Source organism: Strix aluco, chromosome 5 (assembly GCF_031877795.1).
Source record: "Strix aluco isolate bStrAlu1 chromosome 5, bStrAlu1.hap1, whole genome shotgun sequence".
Lineage (NCBI taxonomy): Eukaryota > Metazoa > Chordata > Aves > Strigiformes > Strigidae > Strix > Strix aluco.
The window spans coordinates 62,782,709-62,808,443 of record NC_133935.1 but is presented as its reverse complement, the minus strand read 5'-3'; the positions used below and the strand labels follow the sequence as shown (position 1 = coordinate 62,808,443).

At 39.1% G+C, this 25,735-nt stretch overlaps 1 protein-coding gene across 5 annotated transcripts in view; it reads left to right on the top strand.

Annotated features, from left to right (window-relative positions):
- TSPAN12 (tetraspanin 12) overlaps nucleotides 1-24,628 on the top strand; it is a 46,332-nt gene extending 21,704 nt beyond the window's left edge. For 3 of the 5 annotated variants that reach the window (XM_074827571.1, XM_074827572.1, XM_074827573.1), the window contains 4 exons: nucleotides 8,834-8,908; nucleotides 13,266-13,373; nucleotides 16,186-16,329; nucleotides 23,016-24,628. In XM_074827571.1, coding sequence (XP_074683672.1) covers nucleotides 8,834-8,908; nucleotides 13,266-13,373; nucleotides 16,186-16,329; nucleotides 23,016-23,321 — 633 coding nt within the window. In that variant the 3' untranslated portion in view covers nucleotides 23,322-24,628. Of the gene's footprint in view, nucleotides 1-8,833; nucleotides 8,909-12,132; nucleotides 12,261-12,827; nucleotides 12,956-13,265; nucleotides 13,374-16,185; nucleotides 16,330-22,443; nucleotides 22,536-23,015 lie in introns of those variants that run through there. The other 2 variants (XM_074827575.1, XM_074827574.1) reach the window with 2 other exon arrangements.
- The last annotated feature ends 1,107 nt before the right edge of the window (nucleotides 24,629-25,735 follow it).

Genomic DNA, 25,735 nt, shown 5'->3' with positions numbered 1-25,735 from the left:
GCTTCCTTCCTCCAAGTTCCTGAAAGTCATTGATACCCAGTGCAGTAGAAGAGACTGAAATGGCACCAGAGCTGAAAAGAGCTGTGGAGTAATACTCCCTGGTGAACAGAGGAGGGAAAATAGAAAGGTTGGTGAAACGGGAGGCTGAAAACAGGTACCAGCAAGCTACTGAAACGACAGGGAGAGATATGGCAGTAGCGTCAAGGGACTGCAGTTGTTGAGGCTAGAGAGCTGGGAGCGATAGCAGGATGGGAATGAGAGGTGCTACATCTTGACTGAGAGAAGAAGATAGAGAGTTGCTGAGATGGTAAGTGGTCTTGCTGCCATAGTGCTTTTTTCCTCTCTGTCCTTCCCAGCTCCTCTTTTCTCATTGCTTGTTTGCCTAGCTTTTTTTCCTCTGCTGAAAGGAATAGGGAATGGGAGAGTCCCTGAGAGCAAGGAAGGAGTAAATGAGTAAACAGATCCACAAAGCCCAGCCAAACCTCCGTGTCCTGTCTGAAACACAGCCCAGCCTCACCAGTGGGGCATGCCTTGATGCTGTGGTTCAGCTGCATTCTTGTTGCCACAAACCGAGTATGGAATGGATGTCCTGTCAGGGAAATTAATCTCTTTCTTGCCCAATCTTGTCCTTTTGACTAATTAACGACAGAGGCACTTTACTGTGTGCACAGGGGCTGCGGTTTGGGTTTTATATCTAAGAGCACTTCCTCACACAAAATGGTGAATGTTTGAAGTGTTTTGGGGCATGCTGAGGCAGAGTTATTGTGTGTATCAGCACTGAAATTGGTCTGTTTTAAAAGGAAGAAGGATTTTCTTGACTAGAGAAGAATTTTTATGGTGTTTAATTTCCGTGGTAGAAAAGAAAGAAGTAGTAGAGAGATGAACAGAGCTGTGTTTTGAAAGCCTGTGCAGAACAGGAGACTTTAGTTTTTAATATTAAATCCTATGAAATAAGGGGGGAAGAAGGGGGAAGGCAATATTGTAAGCTGTGAGGAAATTATGGTCTGATGTCTATCTGTACCTATGTCCTGTTCAGTACTTTACCATGACCTTGCAACGACCCTTATTCCTTGGAGTTCATTGACTGGAGGTAATTGAACCTTGAGCAGATAAATCCTAATAATTGTCTGAAGTGTGCATTTGCTTATTTCCAAAGTAATACCTGTTTCCTTATATAAGCAAAGATTAACTGTTAAATAAAAAATTTAAAACAGGTCATTGATATCTCACAGAAGAATTGAGGCTGTAAACACAGTTCTAATTATTCATAAATAATCTTGTTTAGTTTTTAAAAAAGCAGAGTGGTCAATCAAAAGCACTTGGATGCATACCTTAGAAAATTAAAATGTTCATTTCCATCAAAATTTTTTTTTTATACAGAAAATTAGTTATAAAGGTTTTGGAAAAAGTGGCAACTATTGGACTTTGCAAAGTTCAGAGGCTTTAAGACATTTTGATAAAATTTTGTGATCTGGGAAACCAGATCTAAAATAATAGAGATACTTGATCATTTTGCTGTGGAATGTATTTATTTTGAAGTAGTGGATGGCATTCAGTAGCTAATGTTGTAAGCTAGTGGTTTCAGCCCATTTCCTTGTTGAGTTGTGACTGTGTGTCTCGAATTTCTGCGTTGTCAAGCAAGTAAACCAAATTTTAAATCAGAATGACAAATGAACTGTTAATCCCTTTGGGACAGGGCTGAGGGAGCTGGGGAGGGTGGAAGGGGTGGGCAGAGGAAAGTTTGTGCTGCTGGAGTGGATAAACAGGATTTCTGTTTTCTATGCAACTTGTCTGACTCCATTTAATAAGTGTTTGCTCCATTTTTAAAAAGTATAGATAGATTAGTCATTAAAATAGCCTTGTTAGTTTGTAATCTGTAACAAAAATAAAGGCAACTATATCTTATAACTTTTTGAGTGGGGAAGGACTTCTTACTAGGTTTTGCACAGAAAGAGTGGTTCCCATTGGTGATCCGGGGGTGGTGGTCATCTGAGGTTTCTCAGGGTGCAGACAGATGTCTGTATGGCTTGTGTCTCAGAAGAAGACACGCTATTAGCCGTTGGGAACTGCTATGCATAACCCTTTTAAAATTTTCTGGCATTTGTTTTACATACCATATACTCCAGTCTTTTAGAGATTCCTGTGAGGTTTCATTCTGCAGCTGCCTTACCCTTGGAATCTCCTTCAGCCCCTGCCCTTCTCTGCTAGAGCTTTTCTTGCCTCGCTTGCCACATTGCCCAAGAAGGTGGTGTGAGCGCCAGACAGCAAGTCTGAGGAGGCTGGACTTGCTGATCAGCTACTCTTCATTTGCTCTGACATAAGGGTTGTGGTTTTTCTTGAGTCTGAGGGGGAAAAAAAAGTTCTATATCTTCTGGGATAAAAGAAAAATGCTTGGGAGGAGAGTGGTAAAGCTTGAAAAAATATGTTTAAATGAAATACAGAGCACATGAATGATGACTCATTAATACGTACACTGATCCTTCAAAGAAAGGCACACTTCCACTAAGAGGGAAGGATTTCTACAGTTCTGTCAGCCACATTCTCCAAAAGCTGCAACACCTGCCGTGCTCTCACTTCACCATGTTGCAACTTCTGACTCAAGTTGTTAGCCCATGCCTGCCATTGCCCTTTGCTTTCATATACAGAATGCTCTCTTGCTTTCTCACTGTCTGGAAGTGGGCTTAAGTAGTCAGTATTTTGAGTATGTTGTGTGATGGGATATATTTGTTTTCTAGGGATGCATTCAGTAGACTGTGAAGTCTTCCTCAGGTTTTCTAGGATGACAGTAGTTAACTAGGAAGCTGTCAGAACAGATGAAAGAGGGTCCTAATCCCAGTAACAGGGGCATCATGCAACATGCAAACCAAAAGGTTCGAGGGAGGAAAAAGATGAATTAAGCCGCTCCTGTGCCTTTCTAGTTCTGATGAAATTTGGGTTGCTGTAGAACCCTGTCTCAGTTCATGTTTTTATGAGTTGCCTAGACTCGTGTTTATAAATCATGCCTCCAAATCACACTTCCAAACTGCAACAAAATGATCATACCATGTTTGGTATGAGCAGATCAAGAGAGCATGACTGGAGATGTGTTCAGGTCTTTGATTCTCCTTGTGCAAGGGCTAACAGTCCACTGATTTTACAGGTTATAGTAGCTGAATGCTGATGAGGCATTCTGTACGTCATTGGCAAAAAATTACTGAACCCAGCTGTGGCAGAGCAGAAAACCCCATGTGTTAATCACTTCAGGAATACACTTGGGTATGCACCGCTTTGTAGTACCTGCCTGGGCTGCTTGGCTCCAGAGGGCCATAGTGACTCATTGGTCACTAAGTACCCTAAGTCATCAAATTTCAATGAGGGCTCCTGCTCTTAGCTTCATTTCTGGCATAATGCTTACACTAGAGTTTGCAAGGGCACCTTCAGAGGACAGTCATGTGGTTTTTCTGTCTGTGCCAGTGGGATTATCATGGTGACTCATAATAGGGCACTGGGTATTCCCACTGCCCTGCCTATTGCACTGAAGGAGACTACAGGATAGTAGAGTTTTAACTCTAGTTTTCCTTTGCTATATTTAATTAGAATTTAATATTTCCACTGTCAAAAGATCTCTGAAAAATTCCCTGTTCTTGGAAATACTTTGGAGAAGGGCACTTAAAATGGGACTGAGGTGGGATGAGGAGCAAAATTTTTACAAACTCTCCATGTACTGTGTTTTCTGAAGTCCCAGTTTTTCCATCGTCTGTCTAGTTGCCATGTTTGTAACAAAAATAGAAGGTTATTTTTCACCAGTTCTTTTCACCTGTTGCCTGAAAAGCATAGACAAATTGTATTAAGTGATTAATTGCAGGAATTGTGTGTCATATTCAAGACAAACAAAAAGTCTCTAGAACTACAGTAGGAGTTTTGTATTACATCTCTGCAAAAAACATAAAACATTGTGCTTCATGCTTTATATCCTTCCCTGCAGTTGCCCATGATTGCAACAAAAATATCCTGTAGTCTGCAGGACAGAAAGCCATGAGGGAGAGATTTTATGTTGAGAGGCACTTCATGTGTGTGCCATTCACCAATAGTCTCTCAACAGAAAGGGAATTGTTGGAACAAACAACTTTTAAACAAATGCATAATATCTTTGATTTGGTAATAGTGGTTTTGTTCTTGCATTTGCTGTGTTATTTCTGTTTTTATCTGAATGGTTGAGTTGATCAAGAAAGAAATGTGTTTGGTGGTGGTGCTCATTTGCTTAGTTTGGTAGAACAAATAGTATAGCAAAAAAAAGGTCATAATTAAGATTAATTAGTTTTGTAGTTCAGTTATTAGCTTTAGAGGGAGAGATAGGAAGACATTTTGGGCATATGCCAGAGCATATACGTTTCATGTATGGAGCAGTGGCATATATGGAGCTAGTACCTTCTTATAGGATGCCACTGTGGTGTGCAGGAATTCTGCTCAGACTAAAACTTTTGATCCTATTAGACAGTCCATACAGATGTTTCTAAAAATAGTTTCGAATTATTTCAATTTTTTTAATGCATATTTGAAAATACTGTGTAGCTTTCTAGTAGTTCATCAGGTTCAGATAGCCTTTATGCAGATACCTATTAGAATTAGCACAAAACCTATTACTTCAATGCTAGTCCCCATTTTTGGTTTCTTTTTTCTGTCTTTGATTATTTTCTTGATGGTTACTTCCCTTCTGTGGTTGAATTTCATCATCATTAGATTTCCATTCAATATGTTCCATTATTCCACTGTCCCTTCTGTCTTATGTACGAATTCCCTGTACAAGTGGACTTGTGGTTGTATGACTTGCACAAGAGCAAGACCTCTCTGGAGACTGTTGTAAGTTGTAGATGAGTATGATCTGATAGTATCTCCGCACTAGCAGGTAGTATTCATTGTGATGGGTTTCCATGCTGTTGATGTGTGTGGTTCCTCCATTGGAGGTTTCAGGACAGGACGAGGGTGTCATCTGTGGTCGCTTTTACACCTGTACCACATGAAGAGTATTCCAGCAGAACAGTCTGGTGATTACATAGGGAGTATTTTTAATATCTTTCTTTGTCCCTTCATCCCTCTGTCTTTACATCTTTCAGAAAGTGGTTTTCACAGTAATGACTTTTTTCTGCTCCCACTTCTTTCTTTTTACTTTCTTGCACAAGAAAGAAGAAGCATTCTCCTGAACTTCAGAGTCCCCAGTTCTTTCACCTCTGTTTCAGGACTGATGTGCTGGAAAAGTACAGTTGTTAAAGCCTCCGCAGGCTGTCAGTGCTGCAGCTCTGAGGATGGAGCTGCACACATACCGATCCATTGCTGCAGAAAACACATCCAGGTGCTTGTGCAAGGTTCCAGGTATTAGAGGAGATGCTCTGGTTGGAAAGCTACTGCCTTACTGAGCGTCCTTCCTTCCGTCTGTCTGTCCGTGCATCCTTCCTTTCTTCTGCTAATTGACAACATCCATTTGACACTGTGGGGATGCTGAAGTTTAGGATCCTGGTCACATGCATATCCGTGACTTAATGAGGAGCAGTAAATGTCTGCTGCATTATTTTTATATTTTTTTAATTGGAAAATATTATACATTGATTTGTTACTTTCAGAAGAGTGTTTTCTGGAAGCATTTCAGTTATTCATCTTCTCTCAAGGAAGCAGTGTTTTATCTTTTTCACAACCTTGCTGGAGGAAATCCTTCAGTGAAACTGGTTCTGCCAGGTTTGTAACAGAATGAAGTCACTACTTCAATTCTCTGACAACTTTGCATAGACTAGGGAGAGAATGATGGTGATTAGCAATTGCCTACAAGAGAAATATTAAAAGTCTGTAGTATTTGCCATGTAAAAGGTCTGTAGTTCTTGAAGGGATTGTGGCTCTGCATTAATTGCTTGTAGAATTTTTTTTTAATTTTATGATAACCTGTAGATATCTTTGCAAATCTCTTTTGTGCCTTCCTCTATCCTACCATCTCCCTGCCAAACACACCGCCCCCCCCCCCCCCCCCCAACCCCAGTAGAAAATACCTCAGCAATGACCAAGTATGCTCTGAGGGAGGTGTGCTGTAGAAGGTAGTATCTGTGACCTGCTGGCACAGTTTTCAGTGCAACGCACAATAGGGCTCCTCAGTGAGTTAATCTCCTTTAAAAAATGTAGCCACTCAGCCCATAGGAAGAAATATTAAGCCTTGGTTCAAAACCAAGTCCCTGTTTCTGGCAAAAAGCAGAAGTGTGTAAATGCAGGAAGATGCATTTAAGCATTCAGACTGCTGTGGGACTTTAACTGGGGACAAGGAGTAAGCACCGAAGCCAGTAATAATTTATGTATTTGGAAGATAGAAATTAGGGGTAATAAATTTAAATAATGGTTAGAGGGTTTTTTCCCCCACACAACTTATGTAAGAATTATTTGTTTTGCAAACCATTACAGAGAGAGGTATAATACTCCCCTTCAATAGCAGAGTGAAACTGAGGCTCCAGTGTGCCAGTTTTGTGTGCCTGCAGTTGCTCAGTTCCTAGCCTGTGCTTTCATGTGTGTAAACTCTTTGTGTCTTTTCTTGTCTTTTGTTTTATGGACAGAAGATGTGCTTTCTCAGGACAAGAAGGCTTGATTCTGCAGTGCCCTGATGTGTCCAGATGTCACTAGTCAGGAGTGCTCAATTCCTGGCAGACCCAGAAGTGGTTTATGAGTGAATCTGGATAAATAGTTTTCTATCCTGGGCTATATTCAGTAACTGGAGAAAGTCTTGGTTTTAGCTCTTCTGTCTCAACACAGACTTTCTTAACTATATCCTGACAAAAATGAGGAAGTTTCAAATGTTAAGGTTGGTGAATGAATGAATGAATGAATGAATGAAATCTTACAAGGAACTGCAAATTAAGAGATTTCCAGAGAATGCCATATGTACACCCGATCAGAGTTTTGTATAAGATTTGGGGATAGCAGGCAGTTCCGGGCTTGTTATTCAATTAGAGTATAAGATCACTGAAATTTCCTTTGACAGCTGAGAACTCAAGTTTGCTTTTCACTGAAATGTTTAGTTGTTATCCCTCAAAAATGTCAGTATTAGCCATAATGTCCTTAAACATTTTTTTTGGTATGAATTAAAAGAGCTAAAGCATGTGGCATTCTCTCCTCCTTTCAAAATAAATACTTTGCAAAGTAGATTTGGTTTTTTTAAGGAATCCTTTGCGTAACTGCAGTGATAGTGATATGTTGTCTGGAAGTTCATGAGCTTATTTTTTAGAGAAAGCATCATGGTTCTTACAAGGTACGACTCAAATTTTTTCCTCTTTTGGACCTTTGAAGGATGAATGTATTGGTTATTGAAGGCCTGTACTGGAGCTCTGCATGTGCTTACAATGTTGATTTGTAAGGATATGTGATGTGTTATTCAGCTGTAATGACTATGAAGATGCAGGGAAATGTGGTGGAGACTAGTAAAACAGGACCTCTTATTTTAACACCATCTATATTGAACAGACCTTTGCAGGGGGAGGGTATGAGTACAGGTTTCTCTTGAAAATTCACATCAATATTTTACATGCACAATTTTAATTTGGCTGTTTGCGTCTACAAACCTAATTCAGGGAGTTAGATTTGATCAGCAAGTAGAAGTTAAGGCAAGACACCCTTCAGTAGCTGCTAACATATCTGAATTACTCAGTTCCAGACTGGGTGAATGAAAAAGTGCCATATAGGTGACTGTTAAATCCTAGCACTTGTGGATTTATATTCTCTGTTTTAAACAACATAGCTTATTGGCCCTTTAATAGGAAAAAAAAAAAAAAAATTCACTTACCCTGAGTACGTATTTTGTCTCTTTTATACCTGTCCTAAATAGATTCCAGAATGAAATGACTAAATTAGAAACATTTTGGCATGTATCCTACTAATGGAATTATATATTTATTCTGTTCTATTCTACTTTATATTCTTTGATTTCCAAATAAAATCCATGAAGACTGTAACTTTAAATCTTTTTTACTGAGAACATGAGGGAGCTCAGTCCATTGACATGGAAGGAAGTTCAGAGTTGAGAATGAATGCGACTATACTTCTGCTTTAAATAAGAGATAAATAGGTTAAGAGAATACCAGTTAATTTCCATGCATCTTTATCCTGCAATTCAGAAAGGGTTTGTTGATGCTATTCAGAAGATAGTCCTACTCTTTAATTGCAACAACCAGTTTTTCTTAACCATCATTACCAAGACCTGTACAGCTTCTTCATTTATACATGTGTTGTCTATTTTTAAATAGTTCAAGGATAGGTCTTGTAATAGCAAAGATATTTCAATCCATCGCAACAAATATTTGTACATCTGTGCCTGACCTGGGACATCTAAATCACCTTGAGAAGAACATAGCTTTCAAGAACCTTGTTTGTTTCCATCTTGTCAATTTTCTCTTTTTTATTTTTGTTTCTTTTTTCCCCCTTTTGGCAATTAGCATGATTTAGATATGTTGCTTAAATGGGTAGAACTGAAAAAAGAGATTTTTTTTCCACGTTTGAGGGGAAAAAAGTTTGTCCTCTCTGCAGCTGTTTTACCATAATGTGTCATGATAGCCTTGTACTCTTGGGCAACAACGAAATGAATTTATTTTCCCATTGTAATGTTCATATGCTTCATGTTGAGTTAGTAAAGAATGTCACATGACTTAAACTTTTAGAGTTTGTTGCATGAATATTTCCTATTTTGATTACAAAAATGTATTTCAGATTCCATGTCTTCAGTCATGTGAAATGTTAATAATGTTTTGAGATGTCCTTTATTATTGCTAAGTCTTTTTTTCAAAGTTAACCTGAATATCAGAAGTAACTAAGACCATTCTGTTTTCTGCAGTACTTTGGAAGCTTGCTTGTAATATTCTGCGTTGAACTGGCCTGTGGTGTTTGGACCTATGAGCAGGAAATAACGGTGAGTCAGAAAAGGAGGCTGCATTTTTTCAACAGAAGAAAACAAAGATTTCCATTAGCTAGCTGTTCTCTAATTGCTGTAGTGTTTATCTTTGTTCATCATTCCGACAGTCTAATTTCAAGTGACTGCGTTGTTTTTTTTTTTTAAACAGAGAATTCCTCTGGGAAAGTTTGTCTGTCTGGAAGGTCCTATCTGGGTTTCTCCCCACCCCCTCTATATTTGAGAGCCAAATCCTGCAGCCCCTGATTTAAGGACTTTATTTTTTGTTAATTCTTGCTTAGGCAGGTTCTCATTGAAGTCTCTGGAAGTTTTGGGGATGAAGTATGAACTTCAGACTTAAGATAAGTATTTTGAGAGAGGAGATGTGAGAATTTGAAGGGATTTTGTCCCCAAAGTTCTTCATGTTTTAAAGAGCTATAGCTGAGTGTACTATGTTGTAAACAGACAGTGTGTTCTTTCAATAGAGGACTTGCTGTCTGCTGAAATCTTCACACTCCTCCACAAGCTGTAAATGCCAGTTTTAAGCAAAACATCTTAGCTATAAAACACTCTTCTGTAAACTTGTGAAGAGGTTTTGTCTAGTTTTTATAGCTGTACCAACCTTTAATTTTCAAACTGAAGACTTGTAACTATCATGCAAGAAAATGGGTAAACGTTGAGCAGAAATTAAACAGCAGTGTTATTCTGCTGGCTGCCTGTAGCCTCACATCTTGTACTCAGTCTGGTACATTTTTATGAATAGAGGGACAAATATTTTCTCTGAGCTGCTAAGATATGCCCAATATACTGGTCTTTCCAACAGTGAGTAGCAATTACATTGCAATAAGATGGGAGGGAGCCTTCTTGATATTTACACAGTACTGGGATCAAAGGAATTTCTGACAGATTTGAAGTCTGAAGTTATGTGGCAGCACTTTGCATCAGCATTCGTTCCCTTGTGGTACAGATTCCAGCAGGGTGTTCTAAGATAACAGTGATTAAGGCTATCCCTTTTCTTTAAATGTCAGCTTACGTTGATGCATTTTAAAATTGGGAATGCAGACAAGAGGCATGCTTCATCCTATGGGCACAACTGCCCTCTGGGGGGGTTTAGCCAAGCATGACAGTTATAACTACCATCCATCTTTCCACAGAAATCTTGTCAGTGGAAGCTGCCTTAAATAACATAGCCTTCAATGCACTGGTACATGTGTTCTCCAGCCTTCACTGTTCAGATAGAGAACCTGAAGTTACAGTGTGTTTTAGCGTGATCCTCAAGAGTTAGTACCTAGTATGCTACTGAAACCCAAACCTGGGACAGTTGATTAAAGCTGCCATAGCCTTGCCATATGTTAAGGCACTGGTGATGCTGCTTCCTTCCAGAATAAAACACACCTGTCCCTGCACACCTTTGCCAAAAGAAGCAGTGCTGAGCTCCGTGTCTGTACTTTCTGCAGTGGGTCACAGCGAAGCTAGATACTCCACACTCCTCCGGTTCTTCCTGTTTCTCCCAGGAGTTAAGAGTGTATGAACATGAGCATGAAAATAGAACAGAAAAAAAATCTCTTCAGCAACTGCTTTTCTTTTTTTGCCTCTTTTCTTTTCTCCTGTTATATATTTTTTTTATTTCTCACCCCCTGAAATACTGGAGTTTTTTGTTTTCTCTTTCCATCTGAATTCCTCCTCTTATTCCCTTTGTCTTAACGCTGCTGCTCTTAGTGTGATGGGGTGGGCCAAACTCAGGTTTCTTGCAGCTGAGACCTGTAGGGAACGTGGCAATCTGGAAGAGCACAGATGTTTTCCAGTGGTTCTTTCGTACCTGTGCAAGTCAATTTCCTAGAGCATGCTTTCTCCTATTCTACTTGATAAAGATAAGAAGACTCCGTCTTATACCCATGGGGGTGACTTGATGTTATGTTGGTTTCTGTGTAGCATGAAATCACACAAGCCCCTGGTGGGTTTCAGAGAATTGGTTGGCATTAGTGTAGGTGGGTGGTGGGTGATGTTGTCAAAAATGTCACTGAGGCATAACCGCCTCTGCTGATTCAATATGGGCTCTCCTTGGCGTGTGGACAAGTTGCTCTCAGAGTCCTTGTATAAACAATTTTCCTTCCAGCTCATGATAGCTCTGTGTGGAGTGTGCCTCATGACTAATTTATTCCACCTGCAAGATTGAAAAGCCAGTGTGGATTCTTGGCTTACTTTAACATTGGTCAAGCCTTGATACTCATTAGAAAAATAATAGTGAGTAAGCAGATCTCAATGGCAAACCGAGCTTTACAGAAATTATGCTAAAATCAAAGCAGCATCTCTAGTTTTTGTCTACACACTATGGAAAAGTGTTGGTGTATAGTCAAACGATGCAACTCGAGATTATGTATTATTGTGCACTACTGTGCATGAGATGACGGGAAGCTACTCACTAGATACATACTGACGTCCTTAGTGTGACATGTTGGCATTCTTGGAGCAGTCATGCATACAGATTCCGATATCCCTCCATAGTTCCAGGATTCAAATTGCCTTCTTACAGTGGGGTTTAGTTTGTTTTGACTTGCTTTTAATTTCCTTTTACTTCTTGATTTTTTTTCCCCCCTCTGCTTTCCATTGTTTTCATAAAGAAGTTGGACGCCTTGTGTTACGTGCGTAACCTTGGACTGTATTCAACTCAAATAAGATAATAAAAAAACAGTCTAGCAAATATGAGCTTAATTGCAGTGATATCAAATATTATCCAAAGAAAGCAGAGTGCTAACTTCCAATGCAGTGAAAAGAGAAATGCATTGAGTACAAAACCAAATTGCTTTATTATAGTGACCAGTGTAATTGTGGTAGAAATATTCTGTGATACTGTTTTTAAGTGATTTTAATATTCTACTGCTAACATAAAAAAATATGTGGACAATTGTGAGTTCAATGCTTTATAGCTTAAGAAATAAAAGTTCTGCTAACTGAAATGTGCGATAAATTTCTGGGATATTATTAATATATTCATATTCATGATATATGAACTTTACCAGGGTGTCAAAAATGTAGTATAACTTAGCAGCAGTAATGAAACATTATCAAATGTTCTTAATTGGATTACGGGGTCAGTCAGGCAGAGATTGTCCGTATGTTTTTGTAGAGCATCTAGCATAACAAAGACCAGGCTCCTTGGGAAGTATCGTGATAATATTTTTCTTAAGTAACATTTATTGCTATTTGCAGAATGCTCTTACTGTTCACTCCAAATTGAACAGGATAGCTAAGTCTCAGCCTCTAGAGGAGATGGGCTGCCTTGCCCTCCAAATGAAAGCTGATACTGCAGTTGTGATTTCTTTCACCGTGACTATTAAAGCTATTGGGAACAAGGCAAAACTCAGCATGAATGGTATGTGTGCCTAGAAGGGCAACTGCAAAGTCTTCAGTTCCTTATTTTAGTTTGGCACACTGAATTTTGTGCTGCTGAACAGAAGTTAGTTTCTTATCTTGACTCTTAACTGCATTGTATGCCAGGTGCCATAGAACTTGCTTCTATTGTTTTTAACAAATTACTAATGGAGGGTCATAGTCTGACAGTGTAGAGCACCAGCACCTCACTTCTGAGTAGTCAAATTTGAAAGAAAAATACTTCGAGAATCCTCCTTTCAGAAGAAAAGATTACAAGGCTGTGAGTGTGTGTGAATAAAAAAAGTTCCAGGGCCTCATTGTCTATGCTTCCTTGTTACTGTTCTTGAACAATATACTGAAATCTAGTACATTCAGGATACCTGTGTGCAGGACTCAAGACAAAGCCAGAAAGCCACTGAAAAGACGCTCAGGATAGAATTAATCTCAGTTAATTTTATATATTTAGAAGTTAGATGTTTAACTATAAGTTTGTCACTTTAGACAGTGAAGTGGATTTGAGACTTCAAGGGAATGATTGATCTTCTCTGTTTAAAATATTTATCTTGAGATGAGTTGCACCATACGGCTGCCTGTTTCCTTCAGTTGACTAAGACGACACCAGGGAGACACCTTAACTGGGGCAGACAAATGCCATCCCCGATGGCTTGGATGGGGCTTGGTCAAGTTTTATGCCAGGTAAAAAATCTGGTAATGATGTAATCAAATTGTGCCCAACTATCTCTGCATCTCTCCAAAATACAGCTCCTTTTCCAGTGTACATTAATTTGTAAGCAAAGGATACAAATAACTTTTTTTTGGTATTTTGATACAGGCTTGTAAAGCTTCAATATCGTAAAATTTGAAGCACTTGTTTTCCTGTTTTATTTGCATACAAAGTTATTTTGGTCATTGCACTGGAAAGATCTCAGAATAGGTGGAAGTTCTGGGTTTGGAGCCACAAGCCAACTGATCTGTTGTGTGAATCACTTTTCTTTCCTTGCTCCAGGTTCCAGTGCAGTGGTCCGATATGATCACGCTGAAAGCCAGAATGACCAATTATGGCCTACCTAGGTACCAGTGGTTGACTCATGCTTGGAATTTCTTCCAGAGGGAGGTAAGATGACAGTTAATTCATGTGCTGAAGTAATACATGTTATTTATCTCCTAAAGAAAAAGTTTTTGGTTTAAGTGAGTAGGTAAATAAATGCAAGTTCATTTCATGTGAAACCCTGTGTAGTGGTGATGTCTTTTAGCATCACATGATAACCCCCTTTTGAGCTTCTGTAGGCCCTAGACACTAAAACACCAAAAAAATGAACGTTACTAAAATAAGTTAAATTGCTAACAGTCGTCTTTGCCAGTAAGGTTAGGACACCAATACCTTTTAGGGTTATTATAACATTTCATAATGTGATATATATATATATAAAATTAAAAATCTGCAGGTAAAGTAAAATGAACATTTCTATATGCTGTTCTAATATTAAACTGTGCTCCCCTTCCTGTAGGCTCTGTTAATTTCCTTTCATGGAGCTGTCATGGTTAACATATGTGTTTAGCTGGAAATGAGTGGGAAAGGAAGTTTCCAAAAAGATGCCAACACTGTCTCTTTGGCTGAGGTTTGAGAAAGAGATCAGAGTTTTTATTTCCTTTGACTGAGGTGGCAGGAAACAAAACCAAAAAGCTTCCTTGTGTATTCACAGTTTCGCCCTCTAGCCTACTAAAATTCACAACTGTTTTTAAAGAATGAAGTATGATGTTATGAAAACATGAAATTGCCCAAGGTAAAACCCATTAACTCCAAATATAACTCACGTGCAGGAAGAGAACTCTTTAAGTGCCTGTCATTGTGCTGACCTTGTTGAAACATTGAAATCTCTCATTGTTGCACAGATTTCCTGTTTATTTAAACATTTCCTGGCAGCAGTTGGTCAGTCTGTATTTATACTAAACCCTGAAAGAAAGAGTGAGGACTGCATGAGGCTAAACATTCCCCCAGTCCCCTGCCCTGGGTATGCAAGTGCTCTGTGAAACAGTAATTCTTCACACACAGGTAGAGTGTTTGCATTTGTTCTGTACCTGAGATAATATAATCGAATGGTCTCTATTTCCTTGAATAGAACTGATACTGTATCTTGGTTTAGATGTACAGGTTAACTAAATTAAAAGCTGCCTCTTATCCTCCTGGTTGTTGCAGTGTCATCATAACGGCTGGTTTTAGTATGAATATTATTTAAAAAGCTTCAACTATGCCTTAACTCTTCCAGGGGAGAAGTAGTTCCTTTTCAAAGTTAGATTTCTATGTTCCATCTTTGACCAGAGGAAATATTTGGGGAAAATTTGGTGGGCTCTCATTTTTATTCCATCTACTCATAACTCAGGTGGTGGATGCATGAGCCTGGTATGTGCTTTATGCCTGAGTGAACACTATGCTTGGGGCCCTTCTTCAATCAGCATTACAGTTTTTTGCCTAGAGAAAAAATTTGTAATTACAATTTTGTTCCCAAAGATTCAGTCCTGATCAGCGTTGTGCTCGCTCTTCTGTATCTTTTAACTTCTGAGAGATGGGAAATGTATTTTTCCGCACTAATACCAGAGTTGTGACTATGCTAAGGAAGATGGTATGGGTCAGTTAGGGTTAGGAAGGAAGAAGTGGGAAGGGGAAAGAAAAGATTTGAGAGTAAGAAAAGGATGTTTAATGAGGTGATCTTTGCAATTACCATGAGCCAAGGCTTGAGCTTTCCTTAGAAAGTCCTGTGTTGGGAGGATTTTGGCTGACTAATGAACTGATAAAAGCAGACATTAAAGCTGTGGTGAAAAACGAATAGGTGAGATTTGTAAGAGGACTGGTGAAGTCAAGGCACAGTGTCTGCCAACATGGGGTCTGGGCGCTGATCTTGACTGTGTCTGAGGAGTGGTGTGGTATCCAGGACTCTGGCTCTGAAGTGGGTAAGGGGGGCAAATGTTCCCAAGCCCATGGGTCAAAGGAACCAGGTGATGACTGACAAACACTCAGACTGGTACTGATGAACATCCAGACAGAAAAAAAGCAGCATCTTGTTCCTGCAGCAAGGCTTTTTTTCATTCATACCAAGTCCCCATCCAATGCTGAAGAAAATCTAATGTAGCTGCTTCAGCCCTTTTTTATGTGAAAGCAGCTAGGAATGTGGTAGACTGGTCATTTGGCTTTAAATCTCTTGGTGTGCTTTGCAGAGGAGAAGACAGGTTGTTAGTCCTGGTGATTTTTATAGCCAATTATGGCTCATCTGCTTTGCAGCCAGACTTCCTACTTTTATGGTTGGTTCTGTTGCAGTGTTTATTTTACTGTGATACTTCTTCCTTCCATTTTCATTTTTCCTTTCAGCATTTGTGTTTTCTATACTTTTTTTCTCACTTTTTAAATCTTTTTTTTTCTTTTTTTCTTCTGTATTCAGATAAAGCTATGCTTCTTCTCATCTGGTTTTCAACAGATGTGTCCATAGTTGTAGCCTTACATGAATAGTCCTCACTAGTAAGACCTTAATCATCTTTTCCTACTACTTCCTTCAGCTATACATATACTTGTTCATTAGTCACCCTTTTGACATGAAATTATCATGTGTTAGTTCCTTGTAGTAAGGATAGCAGAATTACAGGGTAGGACAATTTCTGTGAAGCATCCTTTGAGGGAGCAGTTGGAATGTAAAGGACAGAGCAATATCATCAGCTGTTTCTGAGGTGTTCATTGCTCAATACACTACATTTTTCACGTTGCTTTTATGTCAAAGTACAGCAAAAGAAGATATGTGGAAGCTCTTATGGATGTTTTTAGTCCTACTTAAATATTTTGAAAGTTGCTAGTAGGAATTTATTTAGTTTTTTTATGACCTACTTTTATGAAGAAGTAGCATTATTATTGCTGATCTTGACTAATCCTTCCTTTGCAGTTTAAATGTTGTGGGGTGGTGTACTTCACAGACTGGCTGGAAATGACAGAGATGGACTGGCCACCTGACTCCTGTTGTGTCAGAGAGTTCCCAGGATGCTCTAAGCAGGCACACCATGAGGATCTCAGTGACCTTTATCAGGAGGTAAGAAGAAAAATGTGGGTATTTCAGAAGGCTTTGTACATTCTTCCTGATCCAGTCATTTTGCAAACTCATCGCTTGCAGTGCAGCAGAAAGGTTTGTAGAGTAATTGTGTTTATGGAAAGTGTTTATTGTGTTTATTTATGTTTATTATTAATGCTGAAGCCAGGGAGAGGGAGGGAGGGAGGGAGGAAGGGGAAGAAAAAAAAAAGTACCCACCCACCCTTACCTGGAAGTGAGATAGTAGCAATGCAGTTAACATCTGAGATGTGCTTAAACATTGAGATTGGAGTTGAAATTTCCTCCAGTCAGAAAATAAAAAATTAGTTGTGGTGTAATATCCAGTCTTTGGCTTGTCAAACTAAGAGAAATTCTACTTACCCTGTGGTAATGAGGACTGTAGTGGTATGTACAGTGAAGGATGCTTTTGAGAAATTCTTTGGTAGTTGAGAGCTCTCTTGTTAGCAAGGCTTATGCAGGGAGGCAGGTAATTCAGTTGCTCCACTGTGAGCATGCATAGAAACTTTGTGTGAAAGTGCTCGTTACAGTATGATGATTATTTTAAAAGAATTTAAAAAAAAAAAAAGCCTTAAAACCAGCAGAGGACCTATGTGAACTCAAAGTGCATAAGGGAAGCAATCATGGTAGCAAGTCATTTACTGTTCTTAGGGTGAAAATTATAAAAACAGTTACGTTCTCTGTTAGAAGTCTTTTAACTATTTTCGTAAAAATGTTGTCTAAAGTCACCTTTGTCAGGAGACTGCTTTGCTACCTAACTTTTTTTTTTTATGCTAACAGTCCTCTGAAGACCTTTAATTGTGCATTCAGTAATACAAGAATAACCAACAGTCCAGGTAGTCCAGTAGTGACAAAAAGCATATCCCAAGTAGTTACGAGGATCTGAGAAGAGCTGCATTCTTCATTTGCTTGTTTTAACAGTGATATAGGGTGCATAGGAAGGAGGATGAGTCTGAGAAGCATGCTTTCAGATGCTGCAGTATGTCTTCAGTGGACAGCACAACTCTGTGTTATGGAAGAGCACCCAAAGAACCACTTTATCTTGTCCTAGTCTCTTAGCACTGTTCAAGACTCTTTTCTTACAAGAATCTATTATGGGGCTCTTGTTCAGGAGCTATGGAGAGATATCTCAGAAGCAGGGGAGGTTCACTGTGTAAACAAGACAAGATAAATATTAGCTGTTGTCAGGAAACAATCAAGTTTTGGGGAAATGGCTTCACTGATGGGGAGTGATTTGCTAGATCTGTATGGAATTGACTCTATGAGCAGAAATAATATAATCTATTCTGGACTTTCAGACATCCATCCTAAGCCTCATGTGCTTCCACTAGGAAGAGGGAGGGCAGAGCTGCCACAAGGCAGGTGCCTCAAAAGGCCAGTCTGTGCTAGGGAACCTTAAAGACAGTGACAAGAGGCTGTTTTCTTTCCACCAGCTACTTGTAAAGCCTCTCCTGCCTTATGGCAAGGCTTGCAGCCCAGGCAGCACTGGTTATGCTTTAGAAGTGTCAGTCTCTGAATGGGAAAGCCATTCAGGCTTCTTCTGGGGCCTGTCAGTCTCCTACACGTTCTTGAAGAAGAGCGAAGTGTCTCCCTCTGCAATAATGGTTACTTTTTGTAATACTGTTGCCAGTGTTGATACCATACAGAACAACTGTCATAGCCCTTAAGGAGTGTAAGTGTATGGGAGCTGCAGAACACTTCACAAAAATCACAGAAACATCTAGGTTGGAAAAGACCTTGAAGATCATCCAGTCCAACCATAAAACTAACACTGACCGTTTCTCAACTGCACCATATCCCTCAGCGCTATGTCAACCCGACTCTTAAAACACCTTCAGGGATGGGGACTCCACCACCTCCCTGGGCAGCCCATTCCAACGCCTAACAACCCGTTCTGTAAAGAAATGCTTCCTAATATCCAGTCTAAACCTTCCCTGGTGCAACTTGAGGCCATTACCTCTTGTCCTATTGCTTGTTACTTGGTTAAAGAGACTCATCCCCAGTTCTCTGCAACCTCCTTTCAGGTAGCTGTAGAGGGCGATGAGGTCTCCCCTCAGCCTCCTCTTCTCCAGACTAAACAACCCCAGTTCCTTCAGCCGCTCCTCGTACGACATGTGCTCCAGACCCTTCACCAGCTTCGTTGCCCTTCTCTGGACACGCTCGAGTAATTCAATGTCCTTTTTGTAGTGAGGGGCCCAAAACTGAACACAGTAATTGAGGTGCGGCCTCACCAGTGCTGAGTACAGGGGTAAGATCCCTTCCCTGTCCCTGCTGGCCACGCTATTTCTGATACAAGCCAGGATACCACTGGCCTTCTTGGCCACCTGGGCACACTGCTGGCTGCTGTTCAGCCAGCTGTCAATCAACACCCCCAGGTCCCTCTCTGACTGGCAGCTCTCCAGCCACTGCTCCCCAAGCCTGTAGCGCTGCTGGGGGTTGTTGTGGCTGAAGTGCAGCACCCGGCATTTGGCCTTGTTTGCCCTGAGAATCCTTCCTGCTTATGTAAGCAGTGTCACTCAGTGAGAAACTAATTTTTGAGCTCAGGAAGCTCAAAAAGTTCTGAGAAAGAGTACTAGTCACTGGAGTGCCTTGTCGAAACTGCAAGGTTTTCTCATCTCTTCTGCTAGCATTTCATTTCCACAACCATATTCCAGGAAAGTGGCTCTCTGCACACTTCATATGTTCAGGTTCTTTTGGTTCTACTTGAAGAAAATTAATAGCCAAATATGATGATGATGTAGAACATAAGGACTGTGTTAAGACCCACTTGATAAAAAGGAAGGCTGCCTGGCTTTTTTCCTAAAAGAAACCTGATTCTTCCCCTACCATACTCCAGAGTATTTTGAATGGATTCAGCTCTTAGCAAAAAATTTATTTTTGGTTCTGTAGTGCTGAATCCATTCCAAAAAGGGACAGGCTGTGTTCTATTTCACCAGCCACAAAAATACTCCATTGCTCTTTGAGATATGTACAATATTTGGTTGGCAAAGCATTTTTTTTCCATGGTGCTTGCCTGTCAGTTGTTTCTCAGGCTCGTACAGTATACTTGCTAATATGTTTATCAATATAATGCAAAACCAGCTTACACTTGCAAGGCTAATCTGCCTGACTTCTACTTTGGAGAACTGAAGGAGAAAAGCTTTTTTAGAAAGTGATTCAAAACAAACTTGCATAGTCTGGTGGTTTGATAGGGAGCCTGATGAGATTAGTCTCGCTAGCCTAAAATTGGCTTATGTAAATGCTTTGCAAGTCCATTCTGGTACTTCAGAAAAATTCTTTGTAGTACTTCAGAAAACTGAAGTTTGGTTTGGCTGGGATTGATAAAATTGTTGTATTGTAGTTGTGCAGTAATTTTCTGCTGGCATCTCAGAGCTTTCTGTAGTCTAAGTTGGAATCCTTCACAATACAATTTTTGTAGAAAGAAAGGTGGCTTACTTATAGTTCTGCTTGAGAGTATTTTTGGCAGGAATCATGTTTCCCCTGCTGGATTTTAAAAGCTATTTTCCAAATGTGTTAGTCATCTTGGACTGCTTTTATTGTGACGAGCTTCACCTTTGGTGCAGTTCTGGAACAGACTAACCTTAGAAGCAGTGTGGTTGTGAGAGAAGTGTGTCAGATGGCAATGTGGCCTTGGAGGTTTGTTGTGGTCTAAGGACAATGGGAGCTCTGCCCAACTTGTGATTGGGAACTGTAGTCTAGATAAAATGATTGGTGGGAGTTGATATCTTCAAAAAAATAAAAATTGTGTGTTCAGTATTTTTTTCTTTTGTTTTCTAGTGTGATTTTGAATATAGTGAAAATCTGAGTATACAACAGATCTGTTGAATATGCTGATGGTTTCTCTTTTCTACTCTGAGAAGTGCCATATTTAAGATCTGTTCCTTATTCTATGATGTTGTAGTAAGTCAGAAATACAGGCTTTGTTTCTATTTTAAAACTGAAAATATAAAATGGCCTTTGTAATAAATATGAATCAGGCCTTTAATCCATAGCTCTGTAGGAGTTTGAAGCTAATTCTTCTGAACAATCGCTACAAAGTTTTAAACTATTTTTGAGTTGTCAACAAGAGCTCACTGTTTAGTGACAAACTTTTACTTTTGCCGAGGAAAGTATATTTATGTACTCTTTAATTGCAGGCTACCAACTATGAATGTGTCATATAAGCAGAAGTAAAATGCACGAATATGAGGATAACAGGGGTGGCTGGATATTTCTCAGTTTTGAAACTGATTTTGAGCGTGTATTAGAGCAGAACTGTAAGAACATCATTAAATGGAGGGAGGCAGTCTCTCTAGATTGGGCATAATTTGTCTGTTATGTGTCTGTACTGCAGGAGATGTAGGCATTAATGTTATTGCTCTCTGTTAATGGATGTTTCCTCTAGGCGACGAATGAACTGAATTTGAATACTGCTGTGGTTAAGCATTTTTAAATTGTGACCAGCATGTACCTTCATCCCGTGAAGTTATCAAAAGTATTAAAATGCAGCCAGTTTCTCTGTAATTAAAAACAAATTTGGAAAGTAGTATAATTACAACACTGTCTTCTAGTTGAAGGAAAAAAGACACCAATGTGACAATTTTTGTTCCTCACTGAGTTCAATTACATTGCTTTTGCTACAGTGTTTTTTTTCTTTTCAAGTTTCAAAGAATCCACATTTACACCTTGTTCTGTGTCTAAACTATGTTAATATTTAGAAAATGTCACAGTAAAATGATGAACGGAGCAAAGACATTGCAATCCTTTAACTTACTCTGGTACAATTATCATATAGTACATTAATTTTATTTATATCCTAAATGAAAATCTGTTGACTGCAGTGTCAGTTTTGTGTGTGAGGCAAGAATCTGACCTTCCATCAAATAGATTCAGGACTGTAACATTTGAAATTGTTGCCTTTGGGGAATTTCAGTGTAATTGAAAAGTATTATTTATCATGTCCTGTCTTCAGACTCTGTCACTTTGATCAGTTGTTTTCTTTTCGTAGAAAAGCTGTAAGAAATACATAGTACAAATATAAACACAAAAATGACATTTTGAAGACAGTGCCCATTTTGATGGGTTCCTGATGTCATCTTCTGGGACCAATGCTTGTTGGTACTCGTGGTGTTATCCCATCTAGTTTGTTACTCTGAATTTTTCCTTGGTGGCTGTGTTCCTTTGATTTTTGTGCTGTGAAGCCCTGCAAGGTTTAGAATAGAGAATAAACATCAGCCAGAGCAGCTAAGTGCCTGCTCTTCAAGATTTTATAATTTCTAAGACTGGGCATCACCTTTTCTGAGCAACAAGCTTTGTAGCTTGTGTTTGCACTTGTTATCCAGTAGTTCCTAGAGCCGGTGTCTCTTTGTGGATCTTTGCTGCCTTACAAGGGCTTGGGAGCTTTCCTGAAGCCTTGTACAGTAATTAGTTGGCCATGTAAGCAAACTGTGGAGCATGCATTGATGATTTGGAAAGAGCTAAGTTTCCATTTCTGGGAAGCATCAGCTTGTGATGTTTTAACATAGTTTTCATCAGATTTTTTCTGTGTAAATAGCAAGTATTATTACTCTGTAAATAAACGCAGAGGTGGTGTATGTGACCATCTTCCTAATACAGTATGTGGATGGTCAGCTCTTTGGATCAGGGTCTAGCAGCCTGCCTAGGTTTGTGCAGAGCCTGATGCAGGGCAGGTTGTTCGAGCTACTCTCACAGCAGTTCAGGACGTTACTGTGCTTTATGTAGCAGCAGCTCAGCACAAGATATGAGGCAAAACTGGCTCTTGGTATAATAACTGTCACAATAATTGACAAGGAAGTTTCTACATTCAGATCAAAAATTAAGCCAGTTAATTTTAAAATGTAGTCTATGGATAGGAGACATATGTGGAGTGTAACTATCATAACTGGATATGCTTTTTGCAATGAGGAGATGCTTCTAGTTCAAGAATAAAAAGGAGCGATGCCACATGTATGTGGTATTATTACCACTAAATACTAAGGAAAGTCTGTTTGTACCCACTGTGTTCTGGAAATTTGTCAGAAGTCCTCCATTAAAGTTTATTCTGTTTGATGCTCCTTACTCAGACGGTGTCTAGAATGTAATGATTTTTCTACTCCCTAGGGTCTTTATGCGGAACTAATAAACTGGCATACAATGAGTCCAGATAAAACACTAAAAGAGAAAAGGTGGGAAGAAACACTGAGGTTATGCAGGTCTGTAGATCTTTCCTAGAATATTGTTTTAGCTTCAGATGGTGGTATTATTTGTAGAAAAAGTATAAAGAGTTTAAAAAATTTGACAGCCTTGCAGATCTGCAATGTAAGGAAAGAAAAAAGATGATTAAGAGGATTTAATAATGGCTTTTAAATCTTCACTAAACCAGTTGAGTTTCTTTTAAAAATCAGTGATAGTTGATACAGACTCAGATCAACTTTGATTTCTGAATTTGAAGAGTAGCACAGATCTCTTGGAGCTTGTAACATGCAGGAGACTTGCGGTGTAGGTGAAAACTTAAAGATGGCATTATGGAAGAGATTAAAAAGTAGGCAAAATAATTTTTGAAGTATTCTTTGAAAGAGGTGAGAAATTTTGGGGAGCCAGAAAAGCCAGCACTAGATAGGATAAGCTAAACCTTGGAAATTGCAAGCCAAATAATACTGACTAATTTTTTTAAATCTATTTTTGTTTCATAGGGATGCGGTAAAAAAATGTACACCTTTTTGAGAGGGACAAAGCAATTGCAAGTGCTGAGATTTCTAGGAATCTCTATTGGAGTAACGCAGATCCTGGCTATGATCCTCACTATTACTTTGCTGTGGGCTCTGTACTACGACAGAAGGGATCCTGGGGCAGATCAGATCATGGCCCTGAAGAGTGATACCTCACAGCAGCTGTCATGTCATTCTGTGGAGCTACTGAAACCAAGCCTGACAAGGATCTTTGAACATACATCCATGGCAAACAGCTTTAATACACACTTTGAAATGGAAGAGCTATAGGTGATGCAATGAATCTGAGAAGTCACTAAGGATTTTTAACTGGGTTTTGTTGTTGTTTTTATTCTGTTCCATCAAGTATGCCAAGTATACCAGTCTTCGTATGCTTCAGAAAACAGTGAATGAATGGAAGTGAAGGAGGCCAGCATAGAAAGAAGGATAAGCCTGTCAGCCTCTTAGCCATGGCCTCAGCCATGAAACAGAGTTGATTTTGTTTGATTTTGTTTTTTTTTTTTTTAAAGGCACTTATTCACTGGGCACAGTAATATTTAATTTATTGTCACAAGCTGTGTGATGTGTAAAATACTGATTCATTCACAGGTAGGCAGACAGAACCTCTAAGGAAGCATCACAGGAAAAGAAGAAAAATACTCATCTTCTGAAGAAACGACTCTGCTTTGGACAAACAAAATGTGACTTCAGTTGAAATTGACTTTTACATTTTTAATAAGCCATTTTGAAAATGTCTTAATCAGGGATCTATGTATATATAATTGTGTGGTTTTGTGTGTGCATGGAAAGCAGAACTACAATTCAAGTCAATACTTGGATTTAAAAATTTGCAAGATGTGTAAAAAGAGCAAGATTTTCTTTTTTTTCTAACAAAACCTTTATCTTAGCTGTTATTGTTAAAGATGTTCTAAAACTATTTTTATCTAACATAACTGTTTAATTTTTAATTTTAAATATATTAAACAGGGATTGAAAACAAAACTATAACTCTGGACAATAGACTTAAATCTTTTTGAGTAATTCTGGAGAATTCTTCTTTGAAACAGTTTGTTCTGTGGACTATTTCTTAGTGAAAAGAAAGAAAACTTTAAACATTCTTTCCAAAATGGGAATCAATATGGGATTAGCACATTTTTATAGATAAATGTTTTCTCCTGTGTGTGATTCCCCCAAAGGTAGAAACAGAAGACTACAAGGAAAATGCTTACAGTTCTGGATGCTGTGGCAATAATTGTAAAAATACATAAGGAGGAATTATACTTTAGTGATTTCTTCGTTAAGAGCTCTCTAGTGGCTTAAAATGCCAACTGGAAACAGCGTTAAAATGTATTTATTGAGGTGGGGAAAGTGCATTTTACTGTATTTTTATGAACAATGTTTATTTCATAGGATTATTTTTACAATTGGCCACACTCCTGAAATATATATTTGTTCCACTGAGTACAGTAGTTTGTGGCAAATGGGTTTTTACGTAATATTGCATTTAAAAATTTTTCATTTGTTTTGGAATTTGTAAAAGAAAAGGAAAAAAAAGCAAGGTGTGATTTGGTAGACAATAAAATTACTTTTGTCTTAAATTCCATAATGACTTTTTTATTTTGAAGTCCTGGAGCGTGAATGCTTTGGGTGGGAGTTGTGAGGGTCCTCCTGCTAGTGAGAGTTAATTTGACGTGTCTTTACCCATTCCACTTATTCTGTTGTGGAGAAACTGTGTTGTGAATTGCATTTTCTTTTTTTATTGCTTCTGAGAAAGCTTCTTAAAGGCTCATGAAATTAAACTCTTCAGTTGTGTGGGCTGTTTGTTTTTTAGCAGTCTATGTGTGGGTGTAATTATTTCATGGGTAGTATTGCAAGCAAGATTACCCTTCTGCTTTTGTACCCCTCCTACAGATGCTAATACTTATTTTGGGAGATAAGAAAAAAGCTGACGGATAGACCTTCCCAAAATTTTGCTTGGAGTATCTTTGTCACAAATACTTTCTCATGTACTGTTTGGGAAGCCTTGTGCCCAGTGATAACTGCACATGCACTTCCGTCCTTCCTGCTGCTCAGCCTGGGCAGCGTTGCTGTAGCTAAGGGCAAGGGTCCTATGTAGAAAAAGAGAAGAAGCCTGGATGTAGACCTGCTCTAGACTTCAGGGTGCTACAGAGGCCTGTGATGTTACACAGTAGGATTGAGTCATTGGGGTTTTTTTCCCTGTTTTTTTTTTTAAAAAAAAGCGCCAAACAAACCACAAACTGTAGAATCTTCTGATTGTGGATTGCATGGATTACATGTACACAGCTACATTCAGCTGTGAGTTACAGCTGAATGTAGAGTATTTCACCAAAACTAATATAAAAAAGGGGCAGGATGAAGTCCTGCCCTTTGTCTCAGGAAATCCTGAGGCTTAAAGTTTTGAAGCTCCCTTGGCCATGCTTCAGCTGTCCTGAATCCTCCCATGAGAGGACATCCCAGGCTACCAGTGAGGGTTGCTTGTGCATCTTCCTGTCTCCAGGTTAGAGCTCGTGAAGGAACAAATACAGCAAGCTGGGCTAGGGAGATTCATTGAAGTTCATAGCTAGAATTAGAGACACTGACAGCCCAGGTCATTTGGTTTTAGGTTTCCCAGGTGGTGAGGAAGTGCTGCCATTAGGTGTAGTCAGTTTATTTTAAGAGCAGAGGGAGTGTTTGGGGCAGGGCTC